The 14796-nt window shown below is 40.6% G+C and overlaps 2 protein-coding genes across 2 annotated transcripts; both read left to right on the top strand.

Annotated features, from left to right (window-relative positions):
• The first annotated feature begins 1721 nt into the window (after positions 1–1721).
• Positions 1722–2666, top strand: LOC121169989 (olfactory receptor 1468-like). Its single transcript, XM_041000841.1, has one exon. It carries the CDS (start codon positions 1722–1724, stop codon positions 2664–2666), a length of 945 nt encoding a protein of 314 aa, XP_040856775.1.
• Positions 2667–10404: 7738 nt separating this feature from the next.
• On the top strand, positions 10405–11361 carry LOC121169806 (olfactory receptor 1468-like). Its single transcript, XM_041000532.1, has one exon. It carries the CDS (start codon positions 10420–10422, stop codon positions 11359–11361), a length of 942 nt encoding a protein of 313 aa, XP_040856466.1. The 5' UTR covers positions 10405–10419.
• Positions 11362–14796: the final 3435 nt, after the last annotated feature.

Genomic DNA, 14796 nt, shown 5'->3' with positions numbered 1-14796 from the left:
GGCCCCTCCTGTGGTGCAAACTCCACTGCACTCATGAGGATCCTTACCCATATGAGGTTTGCTACATGGTGAGGACGTTGGCTGCAAGCTAATGATCCAGGGTATTTGATGTTGTGTAAATGAGTAAAGGTTGGGGTGAAAGTACAGCATCAGGTCTCACCGGGTCTAGAAACAGAAAGTGGCAGGTGATATACATGAAGGACTATTAGGGTAAGTCAGCTTAGAATGTAGCAAAGGGAAGAAAGTGATATGTGGAAGGAAAAGCAAATCCAAAGTTTTGGAAGTAATGAATTGTGTGTGTGTGTGTGTGTGTGTGTGTGTGTGTGTGTGTGTGTGTGTGTGTTTTAAGTCAGTGCTGCGCTAGAGTTGGAGGAAAGAATCATTGTGGGGTCAGACGAGAGTGTGCAAGAAAGCATAGATATCATATCAAAGCATAATTTGGACCCTTGAAAGCAACTTCAACTTTAAGTGAGAATCCCCTGAAGCATTAACCAGAAAAGAGATGATCACATTTTCATCTTAGGATGTCACCCACTATGTGAAGGAAGCATTCAAGGAGGAGGGTGTTGCAGCAAGATGGAAATAAGACAATTACATAAACTGGAGGCAGTTTCAACAGCCCAGGGAAGAAAAGACACTTTCCTGGTCTAGGAGTATGTGTGTTATAAGAAGTGGGTCAATTAGAGTGAGAATGTAGTGTGAGACAGAAGGTGTGCTAAATTGGAAGTTGACTGTGAGAGAAGAAACAAGCTATATAGACATATGTCAAATTTGAATCTGGATTTCTTTCTCTGGAATATGACAGAATGGAGAAGGAATAGTTTGAAGAGTGGAAAGGAGATGTCATTTCATTTCAGATCCATTAAGCTTAACATGTCTCTGATGTATTCTCAGAGAGAATATTTATTGAGCAATAGGATACACATCCTCTGGATTGGAGATATAAAAGTTTGATAGTTAAATGATAACCTAACATGAACTAGATTAACTTGTCTTTAGCAAACGATTGTTTGGCATATATGATTCTTAAAACATTGTAAGAGAATGATGGTTAGAAAGAGCCGGCAGGAAAACCAACATAAAAGACACTGAAAGAAAAGCCAACATTGCTATGTAACTGATAAAACCAATTCCTACAACACCAGTGTCCTGCGAGGGCACTGGCTTGTGTTCCCACAGCACCACTTCCACTTTAGCTCCCTAATAACAGCGTGGAAACGCAGCAGAATATGACCTGATTGCTTGGCAGCATGAGGGAAACGCACGGAGCTCCTGGCATCTAGATTTGGCCTGGTTTAACTCTACCCATTATAGCCATCACAATGTGAGTCAGCGCATGGAAGCTCTCTCTGCTTCTCCTTTAGTTTATAATCAGACTTCAAACAAAAATTGTTATGGGAAAGATACAGACAGTGCTGGAGTAAATTACATTTACTAAGCATGACCACAAGGTATGTAAAGGGAAAATATATATATTGCGCATTTGAAAAGCAAATTGTTTTAGAAATGCTGGGATAGTGTACATGGTAAAGAGACGTGAGGAAAGTCATATATGATTACCCAGATTCTAATTACAGAAATCTGAAATTTAGAAATTATAACCATTGGAATAAGATTGAAAGAAAAATCTTTTTAGATAGTATATCATAGGAGAGTAGGCAATATAACTTTAAGTTTTGATGGAAATGGTTATTTCCTCTTAAAGGTATTAACAACGGAGCATGACAGGAAAGAACCACACCACTGTCTCAGAGTTCCTCCTCCTGGGCCTGCCCATTCATCCACAGCACAAACACCTGTTCTACATCTTGTTCCTGGCCATGTACCTGACCACTGTCCTGGGAAACCTCATCATCATCGTCCTCATCCGAATGGACTCCCATCTCCACACGCCCATGTATTTGTTTCTCAGCAACTTGTCCTTCTCTGACCTCTGCTTCTCCTCTGTCACAATGCCCAAGTTGCTACAGATCATGAACAGTCAAGTCCCATCCATCCCCTATGCAGGATGCCTTACCCAGATGTACTTTTTCCTGTTTTTTGCAGACCTGGAGAGTTTCCTCCTTGTGGCCATGGCCTATGATCGCTATGTGGCCATCTGTTTCCCCCTGCACTATACCAGCATCATGAGCCCCATGCTCTGCCTCACCCTGGTAGCTCTGTCCTGGGTGCTGACCACGTTCCATGCTCTGCTTCACACCCTGCTCATGGCCAGACTGTCTTTCTGTGCAGATAATGTGATCCCCCACTTTTTCTGTGACATGTCAGTTCTGTTGAAGCTGTCCTGCTCTGACACTCATGTTAATGAGTTGGTGATATTTGTCATGGGAGGCATCATTCTTGTCATCCCATTCCTGCTCATCACCATGTCCTATTCAGGCATTGTATCCTCCATCCTTAAGGTCCCTTCTGCACGAGGCATCCGTAAGGCCTTCTCCACTTGTGGCTCACACCTGTCTGTGGTGTCTCTGTTCTATGGGACAGTTATTGGTCTCTACCTAGTTCCATCAGCTGATAATTCTCCAGTGAAGGAGACTATAATGGCCATGATGTACACTGTGGTGACTCCCATGCTGAACCCCTTCATCTACAGCCTGAGGAACCGAGACATCAAGGGAGCCCTGGGAAGAGTTGTTTGTAAGATTTCCTTTTCTATGGGAGGGTAACATGTAGGACTTACATACAATTTATCCTGCTCATATTTTAAATTAATTCTCAAATATTAATCCAAATTTTCCTCTTGCCCAGGAAACCTTTGTTAAGAAGGCATACTGCAGGGCCTGGTACAATGGCCTAGTGCCTAAAGCCTCACCTTGAACGCGCCCCAATCCCATATTGGCGCCAGCTCTAATCCTGGCAGCTCCACTTCCCATCTAACTCCCTGCTTGTGGCCTGGGAAAGCAGTCGAGGATAGCCTAAAGCCTTGGGACCCTGCACCCGCATGGGAGACTTGAAAGAAGTTCCTGGCTCCTGATTTCAGAACAGCGCAGCACCAGCCATTGGGGAGTGAATAATTGAACTGAAGATCTTCCTCTCTGTCTCTCCTCCTCTCTCTATATCTGACTTTGCAATTAAAAAAAATATTTTTTAAAAAGGCATACTGCGTATCTGTCCAACATTAAAAGAAATGGAGTGTAGTTGAGTGGTTTTAAAGATAGATGATTTGCATGTCCTTACTGTACATCCTCTGTTTTTCCAACATAACCTTGGAGAGACAAAGCCTAAGAAATACTACCTTAAATCAATCTTCACCCCATAATTTTTATTTATTTATTTTGTTAGAAAGGCAGATAAGCAGAGAGAAGGAGAGACAAGCAGAAAGATCTTCCATCTGCTGACTTATTGCCCAAGTAGCTGCAACGGCTGGGGCTGAGCTAAAATCAGGAGCCAGAAATGTCTTCTGTGTCTCCCACTCGGGTGCAAGGATCCAAGGTTCTGGGCCATTCTCAAGTGCTTTCCCAGGCCACAAGCAGGGAGCTGGATGGGAAGTGGATCTGCCATGACATGAATAGGTGCCCACCTTGAATCTCAGGTGTGCACGGTTATGATCCAGCTGGTATTGCTGGACCCCATGACATAAGTTCTTAAAAAACAACATTACTATTCTATGTGCAGAATGGAGTTTTAATAATTTGTACATATGACATGTTGGGTTAGGTGTTTCACATCAGTTAGAAATTTAAGTTTCTAGTGTTACACAGCACAGTGTTTGACCTCAGTTCACGACAACGTTTTTATGCTTTCTGAGCAAGCAGGAGATAGCAACTCCATGGCTCTAACCATAAAGACAGGGAACGTTATGTTCCCTAAAATGACCACTACACCTTGTATACATTATTTGAATATCACACCATACCCCATTAAAGTATCAAATTGTTGTTAACCGAATTTTTAAAATATATTTTGAAGTGTGAATAAACATAATGCTTGAAAAAACTGTTTTTTTTTTTATTTTTCTGGAATCATGGTTGAATATTGCACAATTTTAAATGTAGTTTGTTTTCCACCTGGCAGTTAGCTAGTACTAACAGAACATCAATTTTCTTTGCACTGGGAATGTAGAAAGACATTACGACTGATAGAAATTTCACTCTTTAAGGTTGACTCTTATTTTGGACTTTAAAACATAAACTTGTGTTTTTATTTTTACTGTCACTGTTTTACAAAATGGAAAACGCGGAATTCGATGATTTCCTAATCAGCATCAATGTAAGCCCCTTTAAAGGCCTATGGGCTATCAGATTCTGCAGTTCCTTTTCATTTTCTCCAACATACGCAAAAGATGGGTGCTCACCATTTTTCACACTCTTTGATTTGTGCCCTTGGTCCTCACTGAGTGATGGCCCCCAGAGCCATCACCTTCATTCTCTTGTATGTTCTCCTGACCACCACTAATGTGATTTCATATTGTTCATGCATAGCAGAGAATGAGATCCTGTCATCACAGACTGTGAGTGAAACTAGAGGACATTATACTAAGTAAAATAATCCAGAAAAAAAAAAAAAAGACAAACATGAGACACAAAGGTCACGGAAAATGGGGATAAAATACAATGTCAATTTTCCTAAACTTTTAAACAGTCTTTTTGCACACTGAATCGCAATAACTTCATTTGTACGGAGAATCCTAAAGTGTCAAACTTACCAAGAGGTAGAGTGGCGATTACTAGAGTCAGGGGGAGGAAAAGGAAGACGTTGGGGAAAGGATACAAAGTTTTAAATGGCAGAAGTGAGTGTTTCAGATTTACTTTGCAGTGTTATTACTAACAATAATAACATTAGTTAGTAATAGATAAGAGTAAAGTTATGCAAATTTGAGAAATACTGAGAAAAGGCACTCATGACCAAAAAACAAAAACAAACAAAAAACCCCCAAAACTAGTAAGTATAAAAGTTAGCCTTACAGTACAGTAGGTTAACATACCCCTATGATGCCAGCATGCCACTGGAATATAAGTCCAAGCCCTGTTCCAAGTCTTGAGCGGCTCCCTCCAATTAACTTGGGAAAGCAATAGAAAATGGCCCAAGTACTCGGGCTCCTCCCACCCACAAGAGAGATACAGAAAGATTTCTAGGCAAGGCCTGCGTTCAGCCATTGCAGCTACTTGGGATACAAAATAGCAGAAGGAAGATTCTTCTCCCTCTCTCTGTAACTTTACCATTTAAATAATTTTAATAAACAGGTAAGTATTTTTGGTTTAATGTTCCATTATGTATACATAGAAAAACAGCATATTGTGCCCTATAAATAGTGACTATTTTTCACAAAACAATACTTAAAAAAATTAGGGATGTAGGCAACTACTAAATTATGAAAGCACTGAAAAATACAATTAAAAAATAAGCTAAAACATAACAAATATGTTCATGGGCTGAAAGACTTAATATTATTAAGATCTTGATTTTTCTCAAACTAATAAAGAAACTTAAAAAGAAAAATTTCCATGAGAAGGAAAAACAGAAGTAAGAAAACTCACTATGCCTGGTTTCCAGACTTACTGATAAGTTGAAATAAGCATGAAAATGTGTTATTAAAGAAAGGACAGGAATGTTCATCATTATGGAGTTTACAGACTATCATAAGGGCACTAGAAATTGATCCCTCCCCCAACCCCATCTTTCTTGCATTGATTTGCATCATTGGAAGTTGCATTCCAACACGCATTTGGCTCTTAGGTAAATATATACATATATATATATACTGCTTACAGGGGGGATTGTCACTCGGCCTGGGGAGAGGATATTGACTACCAAGCGAAAGCTGGGCTCCTCCACACAAGGGCAGAAGGAGGAACCATGCCTGAAATTCCAGAGAATTCATTAGATGACAAGTACTATTTTAATTTCTATTAATAAATATAATGAAACCTACAAAAAACCTAAAAAGATCCACATGGGTGAAGATGCAGCATCTGTGGGAATTAAAACTAGCCATGTGTTATTATGGAAAGATCATCAATGGCCAGGCATGGCCAATGGGAAGATGAGCAGCAACTGGGTCTTGGGATTAGAAATGCCACATGTGACTTCATGGAGAACGTGCATTTAGCAAGCAACAGGACATTCAGGGAGAGCAGTAGGAAGAACAGTGGTGGTGGGGAGTGGAGCAAGATAAATGGAACAAGAATCACGGCTTCTCTTGTAATCATTCCTGAGGCACAGTGAGCATGATAGGGGAGAGCTCATCATCTCTCTTAGTCCTGTCCTGCTTGTATTTCCACATGTGGCTGGGTCACAGAAAGCTGGTCCTTGTTCATTACTGCTTTCCTCTCTCCTGGGACCTGTCTATAGAGATATGGATGCAGTGACAGATCCTGACACTTGGACATCTTTCCAAGCATCAATGTGTCCTTCAAGGTCATGCTGTATGCAAGACAAAGCCTAAATTCTTGCATGCCTGTGATATTTTAAAACAGTCACAGTCCAGTCCCTCTTCATGTTATACTTCCTCCAATCATTCTTCTTCACCACACAAGATGACATCCTCTGACAGGCTGCTTAAACATCCATCATGAACTTCTCCTCAACCCACCTTCCCCTAAAGCACAGCTTGCGGTGACCAGTGACTACAATGAGTTCCTGCCCCAGAGGACTAGAGAGCCCTGTCGCAGTGCAGCCATGGGCAATTGCTTGGTTTCTAATGAGTTATTCCAGGCTCTGGACTCCTTTGGGATGCAGGGTCCCTTAGGTCCAGGGATGAGGAGAGCAAGACATGTAAGAATGAACAACACAGATACAGACCTGTGACTACAGAGGCTGTTGCTTCCGAAGTCTGCAGTGAACAGAGAAGGAAGTAGCAACTTGAGTCCAGGCTCCAACTCACCATCAGTAACCCTGGGTAAGTGGGGTAGCATGGTGAATGAGTTGGTAATAACTTGGAAGTCCCCCAGCCTGAGGGTTGTGGCTTGCAGGTGGTGTGGAGATCTGCCGGATAGATCTTCAGAAGCAATAACTCTTTCCATCTCCCTGCCTCCCACAACTGTGCCACACTGCAGAAATACTTTAAGTAATGTCCACCTATTACTACTTTTGTTAAATGATAGTAAGCAGTATTCTCATTTACTGTAAAATGTATTGTCATATGAGTATACATTTCAACATAACAGTAGAAGTGTAAAGCTGTATATTTAGAAAAACATTAATTAGTTTATTTGTTTTTTATTTGAAAGACATAGTAACAGAGAGAGAAGGAGTGACAGAGACACAGAGAGGTTTTCCATCCACTGCTTCACTTCCCAATTGGCTGCGATGGCCAGGGCTGAGCCACCAAAGCCAGGAGCCAGGAGTTTCATCTGAGTCTCCCATGTATGTGGCAGGCACCCTACTACTTGAGCCATCTCTCACTATCCAGGCACATTAGCAGGGAGCCAGCTGGATTGGAAGTGCCATAGCCAGGCCTTGAGCTGATATCCATATGGAAGGTTAGCATTGCAAGCAAAGGCTTAACTGGAAAAACTATGATGCTGGCCCATAAGCCAGTCTTTAATGCAGCAGCACTTAGCCTCATCTTAGTTTAGAATCACCTCTGTGGTGATTCTAAAAACATTTAAAAACTCTACATTCCTCAAATGTGGTGATGTTCTTGTTACATTTATCTGAAGGCATCCAATAACCTGCATTTCAAAATCAACATACATCCCTCAATGCTAACGTGAGTTTTTAGATGATTTAATAGAGGTATTCTTAAGACTTATTTATTTTCATTTGAAAGGCGTATCAGATTTAAGGAGAGAAGGAGAGACAGAAAGATCTTCTTCCATTGGTTCACTCTCCATGGCTGGAACACCAGCAATATCCAGTCACTGTGCCAAGTTCCGGCCTTGCTGCAGTCAAGACTAATCTAGACATCAAGGGCAACGGACGTTATGGGTTAAGTCCAGGATAGAGTCGAAGCATATAGCAGACCTTACCACCTGTGGAGATATACAGGTTTAGCTGAGCAGGTGACAGGTAAAGCACCTGAAGAGTAAGTAGGATCAAGGCAGGTGAAGGAGGCAGCAGGGGGAATGAAGGCAGGAGGAACACAGGATTCAAAGTTTGGAGACAAAATGGTGATACTGAAACCCACCATTTCTGGAAGGTGGGACGCAGGAGTCATTGTGGGATCAGATGGGAGTGTACAGGTGGACAAGGGCGAGATTGTGAAGCAGGGTTTGTGTCATTAAAAGCAGCTTTGCCCACATGTTAAGAGAAATGAACATCTCCTAAACCATTCATCAGAATGGAAATGATCATAGAGTTGTCTCTGTGGTGCAGTCAGTTAAGCTACCACTTGTCACACTGGCATCCTGTATCTGAGTGTTTGTTCAAGTCTCTGTTGTTGCACTTGCAGTCCTGTTTCCTGCTGCTGTGAGAGACCCAGCTGGAGTTCCAAGTTTCCAAATTTCACTTGAACCACTCTCAGCCACTATAGCCACATGTGGAGTAAACCATCAGAAGGAAAATCCCTGTGTGTCTCTCTCCCTCTATCTCTTCCTGTCACTGTCTTTCAAATAAAAATCATCTTAATAAAACAATAAGATTTAAGCCACAAGTTCAGGAAAAAAATTTGTATACAAAATATAAATACTGCACATTTATGCTTACATGTGGGGACTAAAAATTATTTTAAAAGTAAAAAAAGGCTAAATTCTGCAAGCAATGGGATCCCATATGGGTGCCAATTTGTGTCCCAGCTGCTCCACTTCCCATCCAGCTCCCTACTTGTGGCTCAGGAAAGAAGGATAGGATGGCCCAATGCCTTGGGATCGTGTACCCATGTGGGAAACCCAAAAGGAGATCCTGGCTCCAGGCAGATACTAAATCTACCTACTCTGGCTGTTGTGGTTGTTTGTGAAGTGAAACAGTGAACTGAGGATCTTCTGTCTCCACTTCTCCCCATAAATCTATTTGTTTTCCAATAAAAATAAATAAATCTTTTTTAAAAAAATAAGAAACAAAAAAGAAGTATATGCCTGTTTTACCAGTATTGCTTCAAATATAGTTTTCTCAAAGTGTTTTATATTCTCATCAAACGAATGGTTAGCATTGATATCCTAATACAGATTTAATGATTTGTGATTGTTGTAAAATTAACTGTATATGAGTAAAATGGTCACTTTCCATGTGTTTATTGTGTATGGCCCTTACCTGCATCCCTACTGAATCAGAATTTTTTTACTTGTTGAACTCTTTCTTCACTGTAGCATTAAGCCTTTAAATATGAGGTAAATCAAAATGTTATCTCAAAAGCTACAGGTGAGAGGGCAGAGTGGGAAAACAGGAATGTAACAAAGTGTCACTAGATTCTTGGAATTGTTTCTCTGAACTGCACTGAGTCAGTTCTCTTCACATTAATGTCATATTATCATGAGAATTGATGATAATCACATCTGAGTAATTATCATGCCTTGCTGTGTCCCTGAGGATCTAACATATTACTAATTCCTAAAAAGTGAAAGTGAAGATTTTTAAATTAATGTAAAAGTATTTATCTTAGAATGTCAATATATGAACAAAAAATATTTAAAAATACAGGTGTTGAAGCAAGAAGACAAGGAGGTTAGTAAAAAGGATGTTTCTGTAGTCCAGGTAAGATAAAATTCAGTCTGGTCTAAGATTGTGATGTTGGGATTAAGAGTAGATGAATCAGACACAAAGTGTGAAATTAATAAGACAGCTAAATAGGAACTGACAGTGAAAGAAGAAATAAAATAAAACTCAGATTCTTGATGTGGTCCTAGATTCCTTTCACTGAAATATGGCAATGTGATGGTGGAGGAGGCTGTCAGCAGAGGGAGAGGATGAGATCAAGACTTTCTTTGGGATATCTTGCACTTACAACGTCTGTGGACCATCCATCTGAAGGTAACTCCTGAGTAATAAGATGTAGAGTTCTCAGTGTTGGAAAGACATCTGCACCTGGTTCTATGAAGGAGAATACAAGAATTTTCCTGGGAGTATTCATACAACTAAGAGAAACGGGGTCACAGGAAGCCTTGAGGAACATTACCATGTAGGAAAATGACAGAGCAGAAACCAATTACAGTTACTATGGATGACAATTTAGGAAAGTAAGAAAATTCATGTGTTATATTAAAAAAGGACAACAGGAGGGGGAAAGCACATTAGAAAAGACAGAATCTTATAACATGTTGAAGTGAAGAAAGTCATTTAAGATTGATTATACAGCCACTGTTTAGTATTTATTTAGCAGACATCTGCTCGACAATCTTCAGTTCATTATGAGCTATAAGAATGAGGACATAATTACTACTGTGCAACACACAAGCCATCAAGTCACTGACTGACGAAAACGTTGTATCAAAGCTGTCCAAGGGATGTGACCAGAAGGCAGAGTGGGCACTTAGTCAATCACTAAAGAAAAAATAATCCTCTGTTACACACTGCTGTTTACTTCTAAATGACCAACAACAGAGCATGACAGGAAAGAACCATACCACTGTCTCAGAGTTCCTCCTCCTGGGCCTCCCCATCCAGCCAGAGTACCAAAACCTGTGCTATGCCCTCTTCCTGGCCATGTACCTGACAACTGTCCTGGGAAACCTCATCATCATTGTCCTCATCCGAATGGACTCCCATCTCCACACGCCCATGTATTTGTTTCTCAGCAACTTGTCCTTCTCTGACCTCTGCTTCTCCTCTGTCACAATGCCCAAGTTGCTACAGATCATGAACAGCCAAGTCCCATCCATCTCCTATGCAAGATGCCTCACCCAGATGTACTTCTACCTGTTTTTTGCAGACCTGGAGAGTTTCCTGCTTGTGGCCATGGCCTATGACCGCTATGTGGCCATCTGTTTCCCCCTGCACTACACCAGCATCATGAGCCCCAAGCTCTGCCTCTCCCTGGTGGCACTGTCCTGGGTGCTGACCACGTTCCATGCTCTGCTTCACACCCTGCTCATGACCAGACTGTCTTTCTGTGCAGACAACGTGATCCACCACTTTTTCTGTGATATATCTCCTCTGCTGAAGCTGTCTTGCTCTGACACTCATGTTAATGAGGTGGTGATATTTGTCATGGGTGGACTTGTTATTGTCGTCCCATTCCTGCTCATCACCATGTCTTATACAAGAATTGTGTCCTCCATCCTCAAGGTCCCTTCTGCACGAGGCATCCGTAAGGCCTTCTCCACCTGTGGCTCACACCTGTCTGTGGTGTCTCTGTTCTATGGCACAATTATAGGTCTCTACCTAGTTCCATCAGCAGATAATTCTCCTGTGAAGGAGATTGTCATGGCCATGATGTACACTGTGGTGACTCCCATGCTGAACCCCTTCATTTACAGCCTGAGGAACCGAGACATCAAGGGAGCCCTGGGAAGAGTTTGTAAAAAGAAAATTTTCTCTTGCCTGTGATGGTAGTACTTGAAATTCTTTTATAATATTTTCTCATATACATATTGATACAATATTGCTATAACTTTCCAGGGTCTTTACTCATCATGTGAAACTCTGCTAAAAGGGCATATCATATAACTATTATATATGTAAATTAAATAAATTGTAGTTAAGCAATTTTCTAAGGGGGAGTATCTTGGTGACTGGGCAATACCTTCTTTGTTTTCCCTTTCTGGAAAAGCAGAGTATAAGAAGTCTGAAATTATTTGCATGTATTGCATTCTGAAATTATTATAGGATTTCCATTATTCTATCCAGGGCACTTCCCCTGGCATCATTCCTGAAGGGTTCTCTGGAATCACTGCACAATATTAAATTACATCAAGTGTGTCAGTCTCCAAACCAACCACTGACTGTGTCCTGTAAATATCCCATGAAAGAGTTTCCATTACATTATCTCACTCAGGTACCCCCTATTGTCCAGATTTATTTTCATATTCACAAAGACTTTTTGACCTACCCCAATTACAAACACTTCTGTGTCCTGGCCAGATGTTGAATAGATTTTTCTAATCCTTTGCTAGTACTAGAGTTTGGCTTTATCCAGAATTAACTAATACCACAGAGAGATTGTAAATTTTCAGTGAGGAAAAAGCTGAAGTTTCTAAGAGTAAGTTCACTTCAAAAGATGTATTAATATAAAGGAAATTAATTTTATGGATGCCATAGTCTTGGTTCAAAGAAGACCATGATTCTTCCCCTGTGCTCCCTAATATCCCTTCCCCCTTCTGTCCTCATCAGGTTTTTCAAAGACATCATTTCTATAAACACAAAAGTCACACATTTGATTTGCCGCCAATCATAGTTAAGAAGTAAAAAGCAGGAAGGTCACAGTTCCACTAGAGAACAAATATGGGCTAAAAACGACAATCCTATCTGAAACTGGGCATCTTTCCTGCACATTTTTAACTGACAATCATCACAGAAAACATATATTTGTTCTTCAGACTGACTTATTTCACTAACAATAATGATTTCCATTTGCATCCGTTTTATTGAAAACTACAGCATTTCATTTTTATGACTAAGTAGTATACCATTATGTGTGTGTGTGTGCGCACGCATATGTGTATGTGTTTATGCCCCTATCAGTTGATGAACATCTGGCATGCTTCCTTCTCTCAGCTATTGTGAGTAGAGTTTCAATAAATGTGAGGAAAAAGAAACATTCCGAGAATTTACCAACTTGAAACCAGCATGCAAGTTTACTTTTTATGGATGTCTTTCTTCCATTTGGTAGTTTGGCCAGCACAAAATAACTTCATTCCACCTTCATGACAATTTCAAGGAAGTCATGAGGATGCTCACATTGTAAACTATACAAACTATGGAGGAATTCAATGACTTCTCAACCAGAAAGTGTGTCAATGGCTGAGCCTATGTAAGGTCAGACTCTCTGACTCCAGTTTCTTTTCATTCTTTCCCAGTTGAGAAAAACAGGCACAACCACTCTTTTTCCAAACCTTCAGCACCACACAAGGCAAGGATTCCAGCCTCGCTGGATCGTTCCCTTTGTCCCCACTGAGTGATGGCCTCCAGAGCCATCACCTGCATCACCTTGTGCATCCTTATGTTCTCCTGACCTCCTCGTCTCAGTCTGAAGCCCACATCTTGCTCCTGAACTCCCAACTGGCATCTCATCTGCTCAGGGGACAGCTCCATGTGTGGTGCCATTGAGCACCTCCCTCTCACACCCTCCACATGGAGCTCTAACTTTAATCCTCGTGTCCTGTATTCCACATCTTGACTTTTGATATCACCTCTGTATAATTCCTGAACCAATCACTTCTATACATTTGATTTCATGTTTCTTGAAATAATTTATCATATTTTATGTATCTGTTAAGGCAGCATAAGTCCTTACAATGAATAAACTCTTAAATCTCAGTAGCATAAATAGAAAAAATTATCAGTGAGAGGACAAAATATTAGTCTTTAAATACTTTTCTCTATATCAGAAAATTAAATTAAAAAAATTATTTTAAAGGGATTCAATTTTAAAGGACAACTAAATTAGGTTCAAAAGCCACAGAAAAGAAATAATTGTTTACCAAGACATACACAAGAACATCACAATGAAGGAGATACACAATGTCCCATGAAAGGTGACTCCTTTGAAACAGATTTTCAAAGATAGGCTTTGCTACAATAAAATTAATCAACTTAAAAGCTGCAACACTTTAGCATCAATTCACCTCAAATATATTCAATAAAATACAACTCAAGTTTCTCATAGAATTATTTTTGTATAAATTGACAAGCTCATTCTTAATTTTTTTAAAAAATGTGTAAAATTTCCAAGAATTAAACTAATTTGTGGTTAAAAAAACAATATATATTTGAAAAAGTAAAAAAAATCTATATTTTGGAAACTGGTATAAATCCATACAGGATCAAAGAAAAATGAATAAAGTGAAAAAACATAGATAGTCCTATGTCTGTGGGGATTTACTTTTTGGTGAATATGGCATTTCAAACAATGGAGGGAAGAATATACTACTCAATGCTGATACTACAACAAATCTGACATGAAAAATAGTAAATTAATTCCTTACACTATATATGAACATAATTTTCAATGGTTTCAAATGCAAAACAAAGATAGAGTTATAAAAATATTGTATTATAAAAATATATTAGGGCACTTCAACATCTTCAGGAAAAATCAGACTAAAAGACAATGGAGGTAGGGGGAGTTGGCACCTTCCCGACTTGAGTCTCCTGGAAGCTGCTCTGAGAACTTGGGTTTGTGGATTAGCACGGTGAAGGGATGATCACACAGGTGAGGCTGAGTGCTGACTTGTGGATTCATGCCCAGTTGAGGAATTACTGCTGAGGGATATCCTTGGAAAAGGCCACCGTACATGTAGGTTAGGAAGGACTCCAGAAGGACTCCCACCTACAAGTCCACTGTAATTGCAGATAAGCCAGAAGACTGAGACCTGATGGTATGGAAGATTATGGTTCAGACTGATGTGCAAACCCACATGGGAGATATGAGCTGGGCTTGTTCACCTGGAACATTGCTGACCACTACACGCCAGCCCACATGAAGGCTAGGGCTTGGGATCTGTCTGGCAGGGCTAGATCCCAGTACTTGATAGTGAGTGTCGGAGCAGAAGACAGGTCACATTAGGCTGGGCCATAACACTAACCAGCACGCAAGAGAACTAGGTCTGGGGGTGGATTCTGTAGGGAATATGTGAGCCTAACCCTGTGGAAATACAAGTTCCACTGGTTAGATTAAGAGTTGGGGTTGTGAGGAGCTGAGCCAGGTGTGACCATGGAATCCACCAACAATCACAGGTACTGGGGCTGGGAACAGGCTGGGCATGTCCAGATTGCAGCAACTGCATGTGTACCCTAAAACAGGGTGTGGGGTGGGCTGGGCCA

This window comes from Ochotona curzoniae, unplaced genomic scaffold, assembly GCF_017591425.1.
Source record: "Ochotona curzoniae isolate NIBS_2020 unplaced genomic scaffold, NIBS_Ocur_1.0 scaffold_2453, whole genome shotgun sequence".
In the NCBI taxonomy this organism is placed as follows: domain Eukaryota; kingdom Metazoa; phylum Chordata; class Mammalia; order Lagomorpha; family Ochotonidae; genus Ochotona; species Ochotona curzoniae.
This window is presented reverse-complemented; position numbering and strand designations above follow the sequence as displayed.

Bases quoted from the DNA above. Each gene is read 5' to 3' on its own strand.
- LOC121169806 (XM_041000532.1), top strand. From the start codon at position 10,420: ATGACAGGAAAGAACCATACCACTGTCTCAGAGTTCCTCCTCCTGGGC.
- LOC121169989 (XM_041000841.1), top strand. From the start codon at position 1,722: ATGACAGGAAAGAACCACACCACTGTCTCAGAGTTCCTCCTCCTGGGC.